Here is a 23,752-nt window from a genome sequence, read left to right as displayed (position 1 = left end):
TAAAAAATCTTTGGGTGGCTGCGTTTAGATTAGTGCCCATGGGCAAAATTTCACCCTAGGCACTCGCCTCTGGAACCATACCAGTATGCATCATTAGGGGCGTGACCTATTTGAGTGAGCTGCATTTCTTCAAAATAGCTAGCTTGACTTTTTAGCTAGCTTGTGTTAGCCGCGGGTTCCAACCAACAGCCATGCTCCATTCGTTCTGCCCATTTGCTTTTCAATGGATCAACATAGGTTTAGGAGGAGTCAGCTCCTGCCAAGGTGGCGACGACCAGTTAAGCTTCAAAACTGCTCTTCGGAGAACCTGAGTAAAAGTCTGTCCTGTTCTTTTTATACAATCTACCGCTGCCCAACACTCAATCCCACCCTATTACCACCACCTCAACCCCACCACCACCACCACCTCCTCAATAACCACTAGCCAGTGATGCCTACATTGCAGCTGCTTCTTTCTCATTGCTGTTTGCCATGCAGCCAATTTCAGGATTTCATTTGACCTATGGAAGTATCTCATTGCCTGCAACGGCTAATCATCAAACAGACCTACAGTACAGTACATAGTCTGTAGAGATCACACAGCTTTGAAACGACAAAAAGAGGAACTGAGAATCAAAAAACAGTCCTTCGAGGTCAATATAAACATACTATTTTTCATCTCAAGACACCAACGACTTTTTCCATAGCTAACTTTACATTTGTCTTGTAGTGTTTTCCTTTAACTACCATTTGTTTTGAAGGGTTCAAGTCCTGTTTTTCTCCTCACGCACATTCACACACACACACACACATAGTACTCCCGCCCAGGTGAGGAGCGTCGTGCAGGAAGCACAGGAAGGAAGCAAGATGTCCAAACAGGGCTTCACAGAGAGAGAGGCTTCCCTGCTGATCGAACAAAAATACGAGCCAGGAAGCTACGCCTTGGAGCTCTTTGTCACCTTACATGAATACAGGTCACTCAGGCTTGTCGTGCTTCAGAGTTTTCAGTATATCACTGCTAATCGCTGCTAATCAAGCACACTCTAATTAAACACTGTCGTTTCCAGACATTTAGAATTGGCTGTTGTGTACCAGCTTAGCAGAAACAAAGTGGATACTGAGAAGTGTCTGGCCTGGGAGAGGAAGTTTATCACCACTTCATTTGGATTATGGTTTCAGACGGTTCAAAAACAAGAAAGGAGATGCTAAAATGAATGGAATAGTATGGGTATGACCTGTTCAACGCTGGAAGGATAGTGCTGAACCGTCAAAAAATTGGGGATTGGGGATCACTTAAAAGCATGGTGAAGTTTCATTGTTAAAAATCGATTGAAGTGAACACCACTTGTTAGCAAGACTCATCAGAAAAAAAAAAGCTTCAGTTTGCTAGGAAGCGAAAAGATTGGCCTTTAGAGCGATAGATAAAGGTCATGTGGTCTGATGAGTCCAGATTGACCCTATTACATAGGACAAGCTCCTGGAGACAGTGTTATGATCTGAGGTTGCTTCAGTTGCTCTAATGTAGACTCAGCAACGTTATGCAGCAATAAAATAGAAGTCAGCAGACGACCTGAATGTACTGTATGACCAGGTTATCATGTTATCTATGGAGTTTCTCTTCCCTGATGGCACGGGTGTATTCCACGACTCAAATTGTGAAAGAACGGTTCAGGGAGCATGAGGAACCAGTTTCACACATGAGCTGTCCACCACATTGTGTGCTGGAATCAAAACTAAAGGCAATCAAATAAAATCTTGTGTGAAAAAAGTCAGCTATTGTAGCTTTTCGTATAGTGTCTAAAGCTTTATACGTATTTTCCGTCCATATAAACTGTGATGCCCAGAGCAGCCATCATATCGCTTGTCTCAGTTACTGTACATCTAACACTCTTTTGTCTAAATGCAAAATTTTTCCTACAGTTCCTGCATGCTAATTGTGTTTTACAGCATTGTCAGAAACAATGGATATGACCTATGGTACAATTCTAACACATGTTAAACGCATAAAGCATCTCATACTGTTAAGAGCAGTGAAACGTGGCAACGTTAGGGGAGAAAATATGCACATGGTAATTGCTGCGCTCGTATGTGCATAAGGATGAATTGCATTTGATGCAGAGCTCGGAAAGACTTTTTCTTTTTTCTTTATTCATATACCATGCCATAGTAAGCATCAGTATTATAATAGCAATAAAATGGTATATTTTTATCAAAGCTCTTATTTTGATCATTATGATAAATATGCTCTTCATGTAATATTAATGAATTATTCAATACAATATATGTAGATTACTTAAACATTACCGGCACTTTCCAAGCCATCATAACCAGTGACATAAATTCATTATGGCATTTTTTTGTGTGTATCTGTAACCTTATACTGTTGTGCTGTGTGTGATATTATCAAATACTTGAGTATAAAGAATAAAACATGCATGCTGTTATGGGAAAAGTAGGAATCCTGTCATTTGAACCACTATTAAGTAATTTAACTCAAATCAAAAATAGATTTAACCCTCGCTATGCTGGTTTTTATGCCTTTTTTCCATCCTGGGCTTCACTGGGCATCGCTTCAGTTTAGTAACTTATTAATGAATCCTTTTTTTCCCCATCCTTTGGTGGAAAACTGCTAAGCAGTGATGCTCCTCATGATTTTCTGATGTTTTTTTTTTAGAAGAAGAAACATCAAGCATTCAGTAACTTCACAGCAAAGCAGCATGTTGTACTGTAGACAGAAGTGGGCATGTGGTAGAGTTTTGAAATCCAAAGGGCATTTTCGTTCTTTCTTCTTCTTACACCGTCAAGGGAGCGGACTGCTTACCGAGTGCGCACTCTTCTGTTCCGCTGTCAATCTCCGCCGTGCTCGGGGAGCTGGACTCTGGAGGATGAAGAGCTGCTGAGAATTCCCGGGATCCAGCAGTCACTCTGAAATCATATTGTAAACGTCTCCCACTCCCACCATAAGCTCTAAAAATACACACCACAGACACCCTGTCTCCCTGACCCCCTCCTCTAACCCCTTAACTATTGCTCCACTTTCCCTCCAGCTGCTTTGCTCGGGTCCATCATCAGGAGGCCATCATCCGGCCCGCTCTTCACGCCAGAACCCGGTGTTTTTATGAGGATTTTTCTCTTCATCCATCTTCAATGACTTGATCTGTTTTCTTTTTCTAGAGAGGGTTTGAGTGCTCCAAGTCCTCAGAGGCAATTTAAGAGACTGTTGAGGGAGAATTTTGATTTTCTCTTTTACTTTACTCTGTCTCTGTCTCTCTCTCTGCTTCTTGTCTCATAAAGAAGAAAAACTGAAATCTTGCTTGGAGGGATGTGACAGAGCAAACAGACTAATAATAAAAAAAAAAAGAAAGGAAGAAAGAAATTACACTTCAGAATGAAACATGGTTGATTATTCACCCGGGAGATGCACGACTGGAAATTTTCTTAATGTCCTAGTTGTGCAGATTCGCGCCTCATTTCGTTTGTTCGGGTGGCGGCCCATAGTTCAGACATGATCGCTGAACGCAAAACATCATTATCCCGACGGCTAATGAAACGCATCTATTCGTCCGCGCTTTGCTGAAAGCATCATTTCTCATGCCAGAGCTCGTGAATGAGCCGAGCTCCTCGCCGAGGCCCTAATTAAACTCAGCGCCTGGCCTCGTCTCGCGTTCCCTCGACCCCCTGAAGAACAATGCAGGCTCCTGATTTGCCGTGATTGATTCTCACCTTTACATTCGCGCCATTCACCTCGTTATGCGCAGTTTTCCCTCCCTCGCCGGCCCCCCAGATTAGCCGGCCACCGTAAAACCACACGACATAATTAGAAGGGAACGTAATAAAGTGCACTTCGCGTCGGTCGCTCCCCCGCCGCTTAATCAGCCGTCTCGCTGCTGTCAGAACGGATTTGTGTGACGAAGGAAAAGCGAAGGTCCGGCTTTCTCACCTGTTAGAGGAACCAATAGCTTATTTGCCTTATTTCATTATTTATTTAACAACTGTCAGAAGTCATTAAATGGACTTTTATTGGATTAGCGTTTGGACTTGTATGAGGACATACCATAATACTCTCCCCGTTCATGCTGGTGTCATCATAGACACCGATCTGCTACCGAACATGCTTACCTGTCAAGGTCACTTGCTTGCATTTTATAAAAAAGAAAAAACCTAGCTGATGCCAGCTTGCGTGTTTATACAGAATATTATATATATATATATATATATATATATATATATATACAGTGGTGTGAAAAACTATTTGCCCCCTTCCTGATTTCTGATTCTTTTGCATGTTTGTCACACAAAATGTTTCTGATCATCAAACACATTTAACTATTAGTCAAAGATAACATAATTGAACACAAAATGCAGTTTTTAAATGATGGTTTTTATTATTTAGGGAGAAAAAAAATCCAAACCTACATGGCCCTGTGTGAAAAAGTAATTGCCCCCTGAACCTAATAACTGGTTGGGCCACCCTTAAGAGCAATAACTGCAATCAAGCGTTTGCGATAACTTGCAACGAGTCTTTTACAGCGCTCTGGAGGAATTTTGGCCCACTCATCTTTGCAGAATTGTTGTAATTCAGCTTTATTTGAGAGTTTTCTAGCATGAACCGCCTTTTTAAGGTCATGCCACAACATCTCAATAGGATTCAGGTCAGGACTTTGACTGGGCCACTCCAAAGTCTTCATTTTGTTTTTCTTCAGCCATTCAGAGGTGGATTTGCTGGTGTGTTTTGGGTCATTGTCCTGCTGCAGCACCCAAGATCGCTTCAGCTTGAGTTGACGAACAGATGGCCGGACATTCTCCTTCAGGATTTTTTGGTAGACAGTAGAATTCATGGTTCCATCTATCACAGCAAGTCTTCCAGGTCCTGAAGCAGCAAAACAACCCCAGACCATCACACTACCACCACCATATTTTACTGTTGGTATGGTGTTCTTTTTCTGAAATGCTGTGTTACTTTTACGCCAGATGTAACGGGACACGCACCTTCCAAAAAGTTCAACTTTTGTCTCGTCGGTCCACAAGGTATTTTCCCAAAAGTCTGGGCAATTATTGAGATGTTTTTTAGCAAAATTGAGACGAGCCTTAATGTTCTTTTTGCTTAAGTGGTTTGCGCCTTGGGAATCTGCCATGCAGGCCGTTTTTGCCCAGTCTCTTTCTTATGGTGGAGTCGTGAACACTGACCTTAATTGAGGCAAGTGAGGCCTGCAGTTCTTTAGTTGTTGTCCTGGGGTCTTTTGTGGCCTCTCGGATGAGTTGTCTCTGCGCTCTTGGGGTAATTTTGGTCGGCTGGCCACTCCTGGGAAGGTTCACCACTGTTCCATGTTTTTGCCATTTGTGGATAATGGCTCTCACTGTGGTTCGCTGGAGTCCCAAGGCTTTGGAAATGGCTTTATAACCTTTACCAGCCCGATAGATCTCAATTACTTTTGTTCTAATTTTTTTCTGAATTTCTTTGGATCTTGGCATAATGTCTAGCTTTTGAGGTGCTTTTGGTCTACTTCTCTGTGTCAGGTAGCTCCTATTTAAGTGATTTCTTGATTGAAACAGGTGTGGCAGTAATCAGGCCTGGGGGTGACTACAGAAATTGAACTCTTAACTGTGATAAACCACAGTTTAGTTATTTTTTAACAAGGGGGGCAATTACTTTTTCACACAGGGCCATGTAGGTTTGGATTTTTTTTCTCCCTAAATAATAAAAACCATCATTTAAAAACTGCATTTTGTGTTCAATTATGTTATTTTTGACTAATAGTTAAATGTGTTTGAAGATCAGAAACATTTTGTGTGACAAACATGCAAAAGAATCAGAAATCAGGAAGGGGGCAAATAGTTTTTCACACCACTGTATATATAAACACGCATATATATAATGATTTTGAAAACATTTACTAAAACTAGCTAAACATGCTAAACATTAAAAAGCTAACATGCTAATGCCTTTGCAGTACTTGACATTTTAGTAAGTTTATTACTTCTATAAATAAACTTAGATGATTAGCATTACTTTGAGTGAAATAAACAGACATCTAAGACCCTAGCTGTGTTTAGGGTATGTTAAACTTTTATCTTGTTGCTAAACTTCTTCTTAGTAGATATGTTAGCTGACTAGCAATCACTGTAACTCTAACTAGAAACTTCTAGATGTTTCTATTTCCAAATATTTATGTGAGTTTAAGCTACTTGCAGACTAGCAAGATTTTACATAAATATAGCTAGCTGATTAGCGTTGCACTCAAATGCTGTTCATGGGCTAAATAGACATGGATGTTTAAATAGCTAGCTGTGGCTAGCTAACATGTACTGTTGTGCCAAAGTGGTGCCATAGTGTGGTACATACTGGTACTACTGTATATCAGCAAATAAATACTATGGTATATATACCATGCTACAGCTACTATAGTATATACCTCGGTACTTATACCATGGTGAAATTTCTTATGTGATGCTGTCTCACTCGTTTGTGAGCTAGTTTCACATTATAAGCTGGATATAGTCCAAGGGTGGGGAAGTCACGCAAATCGTCTCATATCATCTGGTTACAGATGTACAATCGACGGAAGTATCAAGCCTCCAGGATCCTAATACAACATTCAACATCCAAGACAATATCCAGGGTTTGAATGCAGGGTTAAAGTGCAACTATGTACTGTACTATGCCGAGAGGACAATGTCAGAAAATGTTAGTGAAGCACAAAGATAGAGTTTGAGTTAATGACTAGTTAAGTGTAAAAATAGACAGAGCCTTGGCTCTTAAATAAGCATAAAAGGCGGAGTCATTTTGAGTGTATTCATAGTGTAGATTTCTTGAGAAAACCTCAATAAATGAACATCTGTGAGAAGACTAAACATGCAAACGAATGCTGTTTGAACGATGTTTTCCTGACATCTGATGGTATTTATAGTTTCCTAAAGAATGGTTAGATCAGATCTCACTTCCCTTAACAAACACGTCTGAGAATAGAAAAACATACTTTCGCACAAAACAAAGAAAGACTTAACGCCTGCTCCAAGAAGCTTAACCAGCTTTCTCTTCTGTTTCAGGATTAACGTTCACTCTGACAGCAGAGATGGGTTGTGGGTTGAGGAAGATTCGTCAGACAGACGACGGCAGTCCGGGGAAGATTTACTCAACTCTTAAAAGACCGCAAGTGGAGACCAAGATCGGAGTGGCCTACACTTACTGCCATGTAGACTTCTTGGTTGGAAAAGAAGGTAAGTCAAGTAGGTTCGTCTCCTGCCATGTCGTTATGAACAAGGAACAAGCTGTTGAGCAAAGACACGTTCTATGCGGTGTCTCCGTTTCATCAAAAGCGCAAAATTTAATCCCAGTACTGAATGAAATTGGACCAGAAGCAGATTTCAGGGTCAATAATCAATATCTACGTGAACATCCATGTGTGAGTCTGAAAAGCCTGTCACATGCTGCTGATGTTTAAGAGTTTTATTTGCTTAAAACATCGAGCCAGTCCTTCTGCAAATATCATGCTGTGCAAGGAGGCGACTTTACACTTTGACAAACACTGTGGTTGTCTGTCTACAAAGTCAGGCTGTGTAAAGGTGTCCAAAACCTTGCTAACTAGGGTAATGTCCTTTTTTGAGTATGAACATAATTCTAATCTATTCGGTTTTAATCAGATATCCATTAAAATCTACAAATGCTTAAATTTTTTTTCAAATTCTTTTTACTTATAGTGATCTTCAAAAAAAAGCTAGAGCCTTATCTTCATTTAAGATACATGCAAGAAGGATTTTACGAATTTCTGTGGTTTCAGTTTTCAGAACTATATATAGTAGAAAAGCAAAATGTCATCAACTGAAGGGGTTTCCCGGGCCCCAACATGAAAACACTTATTTTCCAGGTACAAAGACTCATACCGAAACCTTCGAGATAAGAAGATATTTATACTGAATAACTGAAGTTGTTCTCACTCATATTCAAGAGAAAATAGGAGGTATTGCATATGTACTTTAAGTGTTGGCCTGCTTTATGTTGCTGGATCCAAGTTGGAACTTTTTACTTCCCCCATTAGGACACGCATGCAAACTCAGATTTCCGCAGTTTGAAACGAAATACTAAAAACATCATCTTCTTTCACTGTTTGCCAAAAACTTGCAATTAAATAAAAATGTTTGCTGTTTAAACGAATATCATTGCAGAAAGCGGGTTATAATTTCCATTATTAAAACATAAACGTTTTTTTTCCCCGATTTGGTAGACTTACTTTCCACTAGGAGCAGTAACGTCACAGAATCTCGACTAAGCTCTTTTGAAAAAACATCTTTCCAAGCAGGAATTTCAGGTTAAAGAGTCATTCCAATGGATCCATCCTACTGGAAAGCTGATAACCCAGATCTTTCCACTTGGTCATGGCCATGCAACATACAGTATCACACCCACCGCAAATCAAGAAAGGCTGATAAGTACAGTAGCTGACCGGATGAATCAGTTGTGGTCAAGCAGGAAAAACACTGAAATGAAAAAACAAGAACCCAGAATAACACAGATGGTCTTTAATTCGTTGCCACATCTCAAATGGCAAACCAAGACCCAGTTCAAATCGAGTGCATCTCCAGCTTGGTTGGAATGTAAACCCACAGTCTTGCCAGAAGATTAAGAGTTTTTATTGGGGGAAAATAAATCTGGTCAAAATGCATGATCTGTTTCAGCTAAACAATACAATAAAATCAGAGTGAGCTTAATTATAGAGCACCCATTTACTCAGTTTTAATTAGCTCTTTCAGACTCTGTTTTCCTGTAAATGGCTGCCACTCATCAACAAGATGAAGCACATATTACTTTGAATAACTGTTAAGATTGGATTGGCGGTCGGGCCGTGATCTGTCACATTCCCTCTATCTCATTATTGCACTTCACCTCCAGTGCCATTATTTACACTCATCCCACCTGTGCGTGCACCCGCCATCAGGAGGATCCTCGAAGCTGTCAAGGGTTTTAAGGGTTATAAATATTTTTCAGATTGTGGCAAATTAAAAGGAAATGAGAGGAAGATGAACGAACGGGATATTCTCAGATAAGGAAATCACTAGGAAACACAATAGGGTGAGTTTTTTTGTATAAATAATATAGGCGCAATTGGCCCAGTTTCCTTTATCTCATCTTTATATACAGTACACAGTCATCGCTATATCCCAAGAATTATTACTGTAGCACTTTTTAGAGTGATCATTGATCATCAGTAATACTTCATTCATTTATTTACAGGGTCATGATGGTCCCAGATACTATCCCAAGTAATGCACCTTAAATAATAATACTGAGCATGTTCCTTTAAAATCTAACAAGGTGGTTGTTATTTATTTATTTATCTCGGATTCTCTTCATTGCAAAACAGGAATATTCTTTATTGCAGAACAGGAATATTCTTACTCCATGGTTGTTTTTAGGTCTTTAATTTAAATTCCGCGACTTTCTTACAACCAGATTATTTTTATCAAAAATAAATTAAGTAGCGCTTCTTAACTTAAATGAGTTTTTACAAGTATTTACTTTAGATCAGTCACTAAACAGATATATTTGATTGGTATGTCTATAAAAAAAAATGTGTGTGTGTGAGTGTATATATATATATATATATATATATATATATATATATATATATATATACTGTATATATATATATATATATATATATATATATATATATATATATTTTTTTTTTTTTTTTTTTTTTTTTTCCAGTTACTCCCCAAGTCGGTAGATCGCTGTTTTAGGAATAACTCATATGCTCAGAACTTTTTAGTGCTAATGCTCATCATAGTAATGTTTGTTGCAAGATTCAGGCTTAACGTCCTGGCAGAGGCAACCATGTTTTGGGCTTTAATCTACTTGTACTTAGTCATTAAATTCAAAAAGTCTTCATAAAAGCATCAAAACTTAAAATTGACTTACATTGTTTATAATTTACAAATCTTTTTAAGGAACAGCTCAAACAAAAAGAAAAGCAATTTCATGCAATTTTACCTACATTTGCAGTGATGCTTGCTAGCGTTGAGATGCCCCATTTCCTTGGTTGTTCACAGAAAGCACTTCTTTCTAGCAGCCCTTCAAATCAGCTTGTAGGTGACTGTAGATCATTTTGAAACTTTGAGGATAACAACAAGAATAATTCAGTTCAATTCAATTCTATTTGTATAACACTTTTAACAATTGTTATTGTCACAAAGCTGTTATCGAAGTTTGTATGAAATGTGAATGTGTATGAATCAAATAGAATCAGATTGTCCCTGATGAGCGAGCGATCAAGAGCAACAGCGATAGTGGCAGGAAAAAACTCCCTGAGATGCCAGTAGGAAGAAACCTTGAGAGGGACCAGACTCAACCGGGAACCCATCCTCATTTGGGTGAAAACAGATAACAGGGATTGATCTGCATCATACTGTGTGTTAGGAGGCTAAAAGTTCAGTATAACAGGAGACCATTGTGAAATGGTCTAAAAGAATGGCCTCCTTTAACCCGATATGAATAAATTTATTTGTATATTGTTCGCAGAAACAATAAAAATATCCCATTATCCCATCCCATTAATCTCGGGCTTCCGTCAATTTATCTTAAATAATAATCATAATAAAAATATTAAATTGTTTGTCTCTTGTACTTTACAGCACAGTGAAATCATTTTTTCGCATATCTCAGTTAGGAAGCTGGGGTCGGAGCACAGGGCCAGCCAGGATACAGCACCCCTGGAGCAGATAGGGTTAAGGGCCTTGATCAAGCGCCCAACTGTAGCAACTTGTTGGTGCTTGTGTCCAAACCCCCAACCATCCTATCAGTAATTCAGTAACCCACAGAAGAGGCAAAAAGAAAAGCGTTCACCTTTGAGGTGAGTCCCGATGTTATAGACTTCCGTAGCTACTGTAGGTGTGTTGGAAGCAGTTTGACTGTGCTCCAAGAGACTGTCTAGTATCCAGTCGTGGATGTCTTTGAGCGCGTGAAAGCGGAAGAGCGCTTTCATTTGAGAGTATTACACCACCCTCTAACGCTGCATGAGCAGCAGATCATAATTGTACTGTGTAGCATCAATTATAAATAATTTATACAATAAACCAAATCAATAGACAAATGCAATATGAAATGAAGACAAAATTAATGGCATATTATAAAAATACTGTATGTATCTTTTATATAAATACTTTATTGTAGCCAACACACAGCAGATTTTATTTGAGTGTGTAATAGGATGTCTTTCGTTGTTTTGTTGCTTATTTGTTGTTGTTTTTTTTACGCTTTATGACATTTTCATTTCATGGAGATTGTAGGTGTGGCTACATGCAAATCAGATGTGCTATGAAGGCACTTGGTAACTTTTGATTAATTGGCATTAACTTGCACAATCTGTTTTACCATAAGTGATTTTTCACACCCAGCTTTACTAATGTGGTAATTTTTTTTTTTTTTTACCATTTCTATTAATGGGTGTCATTAATTCCGGAGTTGGGTGTACTTTATATGGCTGAGTGGAATCGTAAACTTAAATATATGCAGATTAGATTAAATTTCCGTCAAATCATCGGTGAATGAAGTGCGAACGTGGATAAAAATCTGCAGTCAGATTTTCATTTGCGGGATTAGATGAGGAGTTTTGTCTCAAACTACAGGTATGTAGACAAAAGTTATGTCTGCACAAACAGCATCATACAGTCCTCTTCAGAGAATTTGTTTTAATAACCTTTAATACACGAACCCAAATTGCTGCTTTGTTGAAACGAAAAAAAAGAAAGAAAAAAAAAAGCTTTCTTTAAAATCTTCACCAAACTGCCAATTCAGTGTTCTCTGGATCGTCTCCTCATAAGGCAGATTTGTTACTGTTACGTTGACACGAGGTGCTGCAGGAGGTGTTTGTGAAGGTGTGTGGAGGTTCTGTGTGAAATCCCGAACCCTGCTGAACGTGAGGAGAACGGTGACGGAATGCTCGGGAGGCTAAATATAACTGTCAGGGTGTTATTGTTCACCAAAGCAGGGTGTGATGAAAAGTCTTAGCGAGCGGTGTGAGACGGCGCGCGTGCTAACAATTCAGCTCAGAGATCACATTAATCCTGTATAGAGCTTTCAGATAAACACTGAAGTCTATCTAGGGCTTAGAGTCTCTCTCTCTCTCTCTCTCTCTCTCTTTGGAATACAATATCCTCCAGATACGAGTCTGGATATTCACTTTTGCGTCAGAATGGCTAATATGCACCTGTAAAAAAAACGATTTCTCAGAGATGATGTTCAGCTCGTCTTTATGACATAAAACAAAAGGATGTTTCGTTTCCTCAGCCGGGTATACTTGGGAATTTAAACATCATTTCATAAAAACATAAATGTTATCAGGGGCTTGGTTTAAAAAAATAAAATAAAATATAGGGCCCGGGTTTGATTCCCACCTGCAATGGAGTGTGCATGCTCTTCCTAATCGTGGTGGGTTTTCTCCCACGGTCCAAAAACATGCAGTTTAGGCTAACTGACACCCACTTCTGAGATGTCGTCCCCCCAAAGACCATCTATACCGGATAAACAATGAGTGAGTCCTTTAGGATGCTTATAAGTTCTCGAAACCATTTGTTGTAATAATCCAGAGTATAAACGGCACCAACACCATTTATACAGTAGATGATGATCAGTTTATTTCCTTACTCATCTTCAATACCGCTTTATCCTGTATTTAGGGTCGCGGGGACCTGCAGCCTTTCCCAGGAGACTTACAGTAGGGCACGAGGCGGGGCACACCCTGGACACAGTGCCAATCCATCGCAGGGCACACATACACACACTCACACACATTCACACACTACAGGCATTTTTGGGAAAACTAATAAGCCTAATCTGCATGTCTTTGGACTGTGGAAGAAAACCAGAGTACCTGGAGGAAACGGGGGAGAACATGCAAACTCCATGCACTCAGAGACGGGAATCGAACCCGGACCCATTGAGGTGCAAGGCAGTTTTTTTCCTATTTTAAAAATTCCTAAAACATGTCATGGTGCAATTATCTGATCATTTTGATTTATACGCATTCCCTCACACATTTTATACTTATTTCCATAATGTTTTTCGATTCTGTAAGGCTCTTAAAAGCACTACATAAAGAAAAATGAATTGAATTGGTTCGAATAGCAGAAACACTCATGACATATCACAGTTGTGTAAAATGCAGGAAAATGTTGACCTTTTATAAAAATTTTCTGGGGAAAAAAGGGCCACTCTGAAAGTGGGCATCCTTTAGTATTAGGACATCTGTCACAAGGATGCATGCAGTGTACAATGGTAAATATTAGTTGATCTACAGTGACAGTAGTGCTTTCACTTTGAGAGCTGTGGCATGTGTAAGAGGAAATAACTGTGGCATTGATTTCTAGGAAACACACAGAGTACAAGAAGCATTGTCCTGGGCGGTTAAACCAATTATCAATTACTGAAGATCGATTATGGAGTGGTTACAGACTCCCATTACTATCCAGTAGTATATCAGGATACACTAATTACAGATTAAAGAGTTTGCTGTTGTATAGGAAACTGATCCTTGTTTGCATCCCGACCTCAAAAGTTAATTAAAATACTCTAACAGCATACCCAGAAGTGTTTTATTCTACTTATACTACAGTAAAATTCCAAAGTTTATTAGGTTTATCTTTGTTTCTATTCATTAAAGAATATTATATTATATTATATTATATTATATTATACAGTACCTATGCTCATTTAAAGGCTTTACACTAACACAGGAGACTCCTTTCATGTTAAATAAATTTATAGAAATCAACAACTATTCCTGTTTTTCTTTTCGTTTTAAAATCAGCTTCATGCATCTTGCGATAGATTGGCACCCCGTCCGGGATGTACCTTACCTAGTGCCCCGAGTCCTCTGTGATAGGCTCCAAGCTCCTGTGACACTGTATACTGTAGGATGAGCAGTGGAGACGAGGTGTTGTGAGAGAGGGCAAGAGCTTTATGCATGCTAAATGAAATGAATTACCATCATATTCTGTATAGAAGACCTAGGTGGAAACAAAACGTAAAAAAATGTTTTTTTTTGGAAACTAAACAATAGGACTAGACTAAAGTAAGACGACCTTTTTGAATATTTTAGCTGGAATGTACATTTCAATTTTACATTCATTAATATATTATTATTATTATTGTTATTGTTATTATTATGCCACAGAAATAAATGAAATTTTATATTATACTCTTCTCTTTTTTACGATCTCTTAAATCAAAACTGTTGTTCCTGTGTAGCCAGTGAGCATGAAATAAAAAATTATAATAAAAAAATACATTTCTATATTATACTTTAAATACTGAAGAGAATCATTAGAAATAGCTGAGCCACAAAAAAATACGAATATACAATGTATACAACTATAATGCATTTTAAAAATTAAAATTAAAATATTAAAATTGCACAAAACGAAATAAAAAACATAAAGTGCATATAAATCTATTGTATTCATCTTCTATACTGCGTATGCAGTACAGGGTTACGGGGGGTGGAGCCTATTCCAGGAGACTTTGGGCATGAGACAGGGTACACCCTGGACAGGGTGGCAGTCTATTATAGGGCACACATTTGCACAATATGTCAATTAATCTAATCTGTGCTTGGAGGAAACCCTCCAAGCACAGGGAGAATTGCTATTGTTAACCACTACAGCACCATGCTGTCTAAATGCACTATGAATTAAATAAATACACAAGCTAATAAAGAAACAGTCCATATTTCACATTTTAGTTTTTTTGTTCGTGCTCTGTATCTCATTTCTTTAAAGAAAGCATTCGTGCTCAATAGGTTGAAATTGTCTTAATATCTATTGATAATGACGCAAATCCTAAAGCAAAATAGAAAATCCGTACGGCAAGTGTATGATCCCCGTCTGAGGACAATAAACTCCAGTGGGCGAGATTGCCTGAGCGAGTGTAATGATCCCTAACACTACTCTGCTAGAGAGAGACTGCCATGCTTATTGCTTAGGCATATTAATCATGTTTACGGCGCCGTGGTCAAATCCATGCATTCATTTCCAGCTGACGTGTATGAAGGTACAGCATGTTATGTTTACGCCGAACATTACAATCTAGTATGATTAGGAGGAGCAGACGAATCGTTCATAGTTTCTCGTAGACGGCGAAGCGCACCAGATGGTATAATTATGTCGAAGTGTACCGTCAGGAGAGCAAAGTTATCAATTTAATAGGATGCTCAGACATGACACCCACTTGAACATCGGCCTAAATTAACAGCGGAATTTCCCCTCGAGGGGAAACAGCAACGCGTAGAGCGGTAAAGGAGGCCGAGAAGCCAGACGGAAACCGGATCGGCAAAAACCCAGCGCGCCGCTTATGATGTTTGTCACGTTTCTGATTTTCCACGAATGTGATTTCGGCTGTTTAAAATGTCAGGTAGATAAGGGACAGAGAACACAGTAGCTCCGGGGCAGAGTGGGCGCCGCACACCCTCAGGTTGTCTTTACTACCGGGAGGGACCATTTTTAGTCCGAGTCCACCTTCAGCCTGAGCAAACAAAAATAAACTCACACATATCAGCAGGAGCAGCAAGTCAGGAATCTTTAGGGAGCGCAATGTCTTCTGTGACCTCCATGCCTTAAAAGTGGCTTCTTCAGCTTTGCAGTCAAAACAGTAGGCGTCTATTATGTATGGCTCAATTTAAAGAGGAAAAACAAAGGGCTTGTCCTGGTCCCCGCAGGGTCGGTTAAAGTGTTTTGCGAAACGTAAGCAAGATTCCCTGTAAAAGCAATTTACCTAAAAAAAAAAAAAAAAAGTTGCACTATTATTATTATATACTTATTTAGCTTATTAGACAGTAGAGTTGTGATGTGGAATTTTATTCGTGTTTATAATTTGAGCACTGCTTTAGTGCTGCAGCTACGAACAGAGATAAGATCATACACTATGCAAATAGTTACATTGTACTAATTACCTAATTAGTGTTAATTACATAGTACGATTAACTAATCTAGCACTAATTGGATGTTTTGAAAAACACTGCATTTTAAACCTTCAGAAATAGCAAAGTTATAAAACAACAAATGGTTTTATAACAAGCATCAATCCCTAGTGCAAGACTTTAACTAGGTTGATGTTTAAATCTTGTCAGATTTTCTATTATTTGTTTAATAATTTTCATTTACTTAATGTATCATAAATGTGAAAGAGCTCAGACTGCTCGGAAAAACTGACTGTAAATAATAAGCTGAAGACTGCTAAAAAAAACTCTCGTAAAACATTAAAGGGCACCTGTTATGCAAAATTCACTTTTAAGTCATTGCTTTAGATGTTCAGGTGGGTCTCCCCTGGGGGCGTATCCAAATAAAAAACTTTCCCTCCTATTGTGACCTCATACAAGGTGTGGCTCAGCAGTAGCTCATTTTCATAGACACTGAAATGGTGCGTTCGGAAAAGGAGTGTATCAAAAGGAGTTTGTGGAATGACAAAGTGCATTATGTGAGAGGTATTTCAAATGTATTTCATGAACTCTGAGACCTGTGATAAGCTGCTGAAGTAATTGTAAAATACGGGACCTTTAAAGGGTTCATGAAGATCCTCCCAGGAAAGCAAGCCCAAACCTTACCTCTGGTGCAGAGGAGACGTTCATTAGAGTCACCAGCCTCAGAAATCACCAATTAACAAAGTATTTACAGATCATAAAACATCTCAATATCAACTGTTCAAAGGAGATTATTGTGTATTTTGGACGTCTTCTGCGTCGTTTTACAGTCTAGAAAGAAAGAAAAATCAGGGAAGAAAAATCATGAAATTAGACTCATAGAGTACACAAATGAGTTAAATCAAATACGTTTATTTCCTTCATTGCATCCAACTACAGTTCAGAAGGTTAATCATAAACCCCATCTCGCTCCTGGTCATATCCGTATCTATAAAACCAAACATTCCACACTGCTATAATACATTATAAAATCGACCACTGTACTCTGCTCTCCCGCGTAAGTCATCTTGATGTGATCAGAGAGCGTGACTCCGTATTTATATGCAAAGGTGCCTAATAATGCGAGAAAGTAACACATCGTCAAAAAATAAATAAATAAATAAATAAATAAATAATGGCAACAAGACTGATGGCGGCAGGAGATCTACAGGGGAAGGGTCTTATTTTGCAATGCTAACAGACCACGTAGGAGCTTTCATTGATTAGCATTTTTGGAAGAATGCAAATTTGAAATACTGATTAACAGATCAGGCTCAGCGCAGAGTGGAAGGTGAAAAAAAAAAAAAGGTTGTTTTTATGCAATGGATTCGGGCTAACGGATGTAGGAAATCCCCCCCATGCACACACACACACACACACACACACAAACATACAATACACATACACACACACACACTGCTTCCCTTAGTCATTTCTCCACCCGATAAAAACTCAGATGGAAAAGGACTCTGCGAGAGACGCATTCAGGCAAGACGGCCATTTGGTTCGCCGCATTGCTTTTCCCCATTTCGCCTGTGCTGCGTGGATGACTGCCATTGTTCTGATGAGTCCGCGGACACAGACTGCAGATCACTCCCATTTCGCTAAATAGATGCAGCCTAGCATTCTCGGCCCCACAGCATCTTTTTAAAAAAAAAAAAAAAAAAAGATTTTCTATACATCACATTATTATTACCTGCAGGAGTCGTATATAGTTTGATCTTTCGCCGGCAGAAAAACTACACTGGCTAGTTCGCCCGTTCTTTATTACAGTATATGTTAGATTTCTGGGAGAAGAAAAAAGTGCTCAAAAATGACTAAATCAAATTCAAATTTTATTTGTCACATACACAGTCATACACAGTACGATATGCAGTGAAATGCTCGTTCGACCGCCGGTGACCTTAAAAATAAAATAAAAGCTATTTATAAGGTATAAATATTAATAAAAAGAAATACGAAAGAAAATGAATCTAACTAGTAAAATAAACTGTACAAATAAGGGCAAAATAAAAATATTACAAAATATAGAAATATAGGAATATAGGGGAAAAAAAGATATATATAAAAATTTTAAAGTGGCAATGGCTGTGCAAATCACATCTTCCATGTCTACTACAGTACAGTATATCCTGTACATCTGAATCCTGCAGTTCAGGTATTGATTTGTCCTGGAGCAACAAGGTTAGCATAAAAGCTACGATTAAACCTGCTAGATTAGTGTCAATCAAAGAAGCACTCATTTATTGTGCAAAAGAAAAAAAACTTTTTTTTTGTGGACTTTTGATTATCAGAGTACTCCTTTTATTTCTTTATATAATCCTCTGCTACACTTATCCCAGTGTTTCACTAGAGCTTAAATACCATCAAGGTAGAAAGTTTTCTCAGACTGCCTGCTTCATGTCTGAAACGCAGGCCTCCCAGGAAATCCTTTAATGGCCCAAACATGTGAAAATGGCTTAAAACGAGGTGAGGACTGTGCGAGGGATGTGGCACAATAACTCCTGTGGAGTGCCTGTGATGTAGTAGTTTTATCACCCAGTAGGCCCCGAGACACATCATCTGGGAATGTCGTTCACGGACTTGGGGCCTTCATTAAAAAACGTTTCCACCATTCAAATGTTTTACTGCGGCTAAGAGCCTCATCAGCGTACTGTGCTGGAAATTTTCTGTAAATGTTATATGTATAAATTGTATATGGTGGCTCAGTGGTTAGTGTTACACCTGCCGTGGGAAAGACCCGGGTTTGATTTCCAGCCAGTGCCCAAACCCCAGCCACTGGATGCGGTGCCGGTCCCAAGCCTGGGTAAAATGGGAGGGTTGCGTCAGGAAGGGCATCCGGCGTAAAACCTGTGCCGAGGTCTTTGTGGCAACCCTTTATCTGAACACTCAAATATTATTCATCCATCCATCCATCTCAGTGTAACCATCTCATATACAGTAGCTGCATTGCATTCTGGAACTTGGAGTCCACTTCATTGCATCATTTCTATCCTGGATAGAAATTTTGACTTAGATGATGTTGAATGACGCTGGAAAATGTTAGGTAGAAAAATAAGTCTTGTTTTTTTGTTTTATCAGGAGGAAAAACATCAAAACCTGAGTGTTATTCAGATTTTTTTTTTAAGTGGTTGAAATGTTTATTTTTTTCCTATTAAAAATTATTGCAATACAATAATAATAACAATAATACATTTTTTTTCTTTTTCACTATCTAGTCAATCCTGATCCGTTTAGTTTATCGTAGCAGCATGGTGGTACAACATGTGATCCGACCCAGCCTTATGATTTAAACATAAGAGCAGTGAGGAGATCGATGTTATATCACTGTAAATCATATAACACAGCACATACAGACGATCTCACAGAGTTCTAGCTCCGTCTTGTAAATAGATTTGTTTACTGACATGCGATGTGAGTTCAGGTCGGCTTGAACGGCGGCGCCGCGAGACGACTGTCAGCTTCTTGAGAGGTTCGATATGAGATATGAAAACTAGCGCTAGATTTAGCTTAGACGTGTCAGAAAAGCCGTGCGTGCGCACTATGACAGCTCCTGTCAACAGGAAACGCAGATCTGTGCGCGGTTCCTTCCTCCCTGTGCCCACAGTGTCAAAGCTCAGCGCACTGAATTGCTCTTCAGCTCAGGAGGAAATTCTCGGCCTCCTTCCTGTGTCTGAGGCACACTTTTCATTCTCTCTCTCTCTCTCTCTCTCTCAGTACCTTCGTTCGGCCCTGTGCTCGACGCGGCGCACTCGCTCCGCTAAACGTTCCCCCCCTGTTTTTTCAGTGGGAGTTTGAATGGGTTCTTCCTCTGATTAGATTTTCCTGGCAGGCGCTCGCTAAGTCTGGTTTGGTTCATGTCGCTGCTCAGGGGTGTTTGCCTTCAGCTCTGGCTGTCATTACAGGCTCGTGTTTAACATCTGAGCATCTGCTGTTGTCTCCGAGAGGGGAAGAGAGAGACAGAAAACGCTGATTGATGATATATCCCTGATGTCTCCCGTTGTACTTTTTTCTCTTTATCTAACATCAGGGTCTCGAAAGTGTAGAAATGCAGTCTAAAATCTGTAGAACAAAAAACCTCTCCCCCTTTCTATCTCTCTATGATGTCATTCAAATAATACGTAAATGTTATTTTCGCATATAAAGGGGCCTACAATTTCTCTATAAGCGTCTGAGGATTTTTTTTTTAGAAAATGTTATTTGTGGTCAAAGCCTCGTAGTCACAGGATTATAGAACTAGAGTTAATCAGCTTTAAGCAAGGCGGCTCTTTTTTCCATACTTTACTTTGTTATTACGCTTCGAACTTATCACATTCGCTTTATTTTCTCTATATTAAACCATTTCTGCTGAGAGCTATTGAAATATATTGATCATAATAATAACGCGCTAACCACAAGATGACTCGCTAGGTCGGTCGCTAAGCGATCAGTCATAATATTCCGCTCAGAATTTGGTTTTTCTGTTTAAGTTATGTTAAATAACAAGTAGTAAGGTGGTGTATGTTTTTGTCTCCTGTATTGTCTCTTGTTACAGTACGGTTGAGGTCCATTTTTTTTTAATTTCACTGAAAAACAATAAATAGGAATAGTACTCATATTACCTTTGTTTTGTTTAAAGGTCCCATATATCCTACTGTATTTCTTTAACGAATCAATACAGATCTCCCCAAAGTGTGTCCAATACACCTTACATAGTGTCTCAGATAATGTATTTTTATTAAGCTCCTTCTCCAAATGCGTATGTCATATGTAAATAATGCACTGCTGAAACTCACCCCACCAGAAAACAGCAGAGCTAACCAACAGTCAGGGGAGGGTGTTGACTTTTGTGATGTCACATTAGGAGGAAAATCCCATAAGATTGTTAAAACCCTGGCTTATGTACTGTAACACATACAGTACATAAGCATACAGTACATATTTGCATATGGCATACGCTTGGCAGCATGATGGCTTGGCGGTTAGCACTGTCGCCTTGCATCTCCTGGGTTCAGGTTCGATTCCCACCTTGGGGACAGTGTGCATGGAGTCGGCATGTTCTCCATGTGCTGGGTGGGTTTCCTTTGCGTACTCAGGTTTCCTCCAACAGTCCAAAAAGATGCAGATTAGGCTGATTGGCATTTCCAAGTTGCCTGTAGTGTGCATTTGTATGTGCCCTAAGTCTTCTGGGATGGGCTCCAGGCCCCCCGTGACCCTGTATACAGGATAAAGTGGTATAGAGGATGACGATATATTTATGAATATGTGGAAAACTTGTCACAATGGCAAATCAACAAAACAAGGACAAGTTATCACTGATAAAGCAGCTAAAAACAATCCATCTCTCACTAGCCTTCCGCGGTTTCTTTTAATAGAGGTTTGATCGTGAAGTATCTTTTAGTAAATTCATAAATTAATCATTTGGCCTGGTATTTTTAAGAGCAAGACAAGTTCTACAAAAAAAATGATCTAACTAGCTAGAAAGGTTAGTCAGCATTTCTAGCGAGATCATTTAAATATAGAGGAATTCTAAATCAGTTTCATTATTAAAAATGTGTCTAATAGAACATGGGATTCGATCCATACCTATAGTTTAAATATGAGGGCGGTCAGTAAGACATAAACATGGTCTCTACTTTTTACCTTGTCATGTTAGAGAAGATCTGGAAAGTGAAATGTCATAAAATTTTATTGACACTGGAGACTCATTCCTGCTAGTCAATTTTTCTTACAGAAAACATCACGTTTTTACAGCATGTCCGCCATACAAGTTTACATTATGAAGGAGTTGTTGTTGAAGAACTTATAAATTCTTATAAATAAATGAGAGTGTGTGCAGATTTAGGAGAATTCCACAGCACTGTTGTGTAATGCAAAGTATTCATCAATTTATCATTTCTAGCTTGACTAACTGTTCTTCTGTTGTTTCTGGTCACTTTGTGAAACTGGGTTTTGCAGCACTGCATCACTGTCAGCTCCTTTAACAGCTTCGTATTTGGACTCAATTCCGCCTCACTTGTAAATCATTTTGGATAAAAGTGTCTGCCAAGTGAATAAATGCGAATACGAATGTAAATGAGAGGCCCTGGTGTGGTTCCAGCTGGGAAGCCCATCCTACACACACACACACACACACACACACACAAATATACAGTACAGACTCTAATACGGTGCACCCTAGAGGCCCACTTTCACTGTTCATTTAAAACTTCAACATGTTTTATTTCGAAACTGGGAAATGTAGGGTGTCTAATGACAAGTATCATTTACGCGTCCCTCATTACATTACAGTTATTATGACCGACTCGATCTTTAAAGCCTGTCTGACAAAAAAAAAGATGGGTTGCGTGCTGCGAACCCAACCCCATTTGATCAGTTATTGTGCATTCAACACTGATTTCATGTTACAACATGAAACACTGACAAATTACCCACTCGGATCGAAGCCGACTCGCTCAGTCGGGGATCCTGAAATGGGGAAACAGGAGAATGCCAAGCTGAGTGGGAAGCAAAGTCCATTAAAAACTGATTAAAATGTTTTTTCGTTGTTGTTGTTTCATTTTTTTTTCTGGTTTGATGAATGAAAGCAAGCATTCTGGCTTTAAAACACACGCATGATGTCTCCGCACCTAACTTACTCGAGTTTCGGACTGGCAAGGGTTTCCATGGAATCCATCTCCGCGCCGGGATCGCGGAGCTGTTTCCATGACGATCAGCCACCTGTTGTTCTGGGGCTTTCGCACGTCTGTCAAGAGACTAGCGGCGATCGGGAATCTCATGTGACATCAGTCTTTTTCTTTGTTTGATCCACAGAGACTTGAGTTCTTTGTGCATAAAAACCCAATATGCCGCTTATTTAGAAACATTTAAAGTCTATGCACTTGTTAAATGCATTAATCATACTGTACGTCTATAATTAGCCAGATATCTGTCAAAAAATAATCAGAATCGGAGCAGACGTTACCTTTTTCAAACTGTATCACTGCACGAAATGCCAAGGGCCACTTGACCTTTTATTCCCATCTGAGAGAAAATTCTGAATGTCTCATCACCCCATTACAGATCTTAAATCATCATCGGAGTATTACCTGCATTAGTTTCTTTGTCATTCATTCAGATTGAATTTTCCATGCATGGTTTAAACTCATAACGTTATGATCCCCGCAGTAGAAACCTAACCTTCCTACAGGATGAAACAAGAACTTGAATGTCTCTCTAACATCGGCGCGTTTCATACCCGCAAAACACAGGCCTAGTACAACTGTCTGATTCTTGTAAACCACACTGTTGACTGGTGACTCATAACCCCTAGACAAAGCTCTTTACAGTACTGTACTTTTGGGCTATTTGTGGCATTCGGGTTGTCTCTTACAAAACTTGAGAGGATGCCGCTCTGCATCGTGCTGCCTTCATGCCTCTAGCAGACTTTTATAAGACTTAACATCCCTTAATGCTCTTCTTGGGCCATGAACTTCCAGCCATGCTACGAAGCAAGAACGTCGAACTCTCAAGTGGAACATAAGAAAAGCTTACGTCCTATCATCGGGAGATTTAAACCCCAGTGACTCAAGAATTCCACTATGGAACGATGCTCTTTGGGTGGAAGTGACCGGGATTATCTTCCTGTCAATCACTGCAATGCTAGCCAATCAGAAGCACCTCTGAGTTTATGGATTCAGAAGAGGATGAATAGTTTAGTTTTAGGTTTTGGTAGTTTGAAAAGATTAATTAGACTAGTAATTAGTAATTAGCTTCACGTTTTGGAACTTTCTAATTGGTCTGAATTGGCTAAGTTAGAGAGAACATTGTTGGAAATGCCTGTTGAACCCTCAAGCAAGCATGATCAG

The 23,752-nt window shown here is 39.2% G+C and overlaps 1 protein-coding gene across 2 annotated transcripts in view; it reads left to right on the top strand.

Annotated features, from left to right (window-relative positions):
• LOC128514368 (raftlin-like) overlaps nt 1-23,752 on the top strand; it is a 101,139-nt gene that overhangs the window by 6,000 nt on the left and 71,387 nt on the right. For both annotated transcript variants that reach the window (XM_053488189.1, XM_053488188.1), the window contains exon 2: nt 7,027-7,197. In XM_053488189.1, coding sequence (XP_053344164.1) covers nt 7,053-7,197 — 145 coding nt within the window. In that variant the 5' untranslated portion in view covers nt 7,027-7,052. The remainder of the gene's footprint in view (nt 1-7,026; nt 7,198-23,752) is intronic.

The sequence above is a fragment of the Clarias gariepinus genome, chromosome 26 (genome assembly GCF_024256425.1).
Source record: "Clarias gariepinus isolate MV-2021 ecotype Netherlands chromosome 26, CGAR_prim_01v2, whole genome shotgun sequence".
Classification (NCBI taxonomy): domain Eukaryota; kingdom Metazoa; phylum Chordata; class Actinopteri; order Siluriformes; family Clariidae; genus Clarias; species Clarias gariepinus.
Note: the sequence above shows the minus strand (reverse complement) of the source record. Positions and strands in the feature narration are given on the sequence as shown.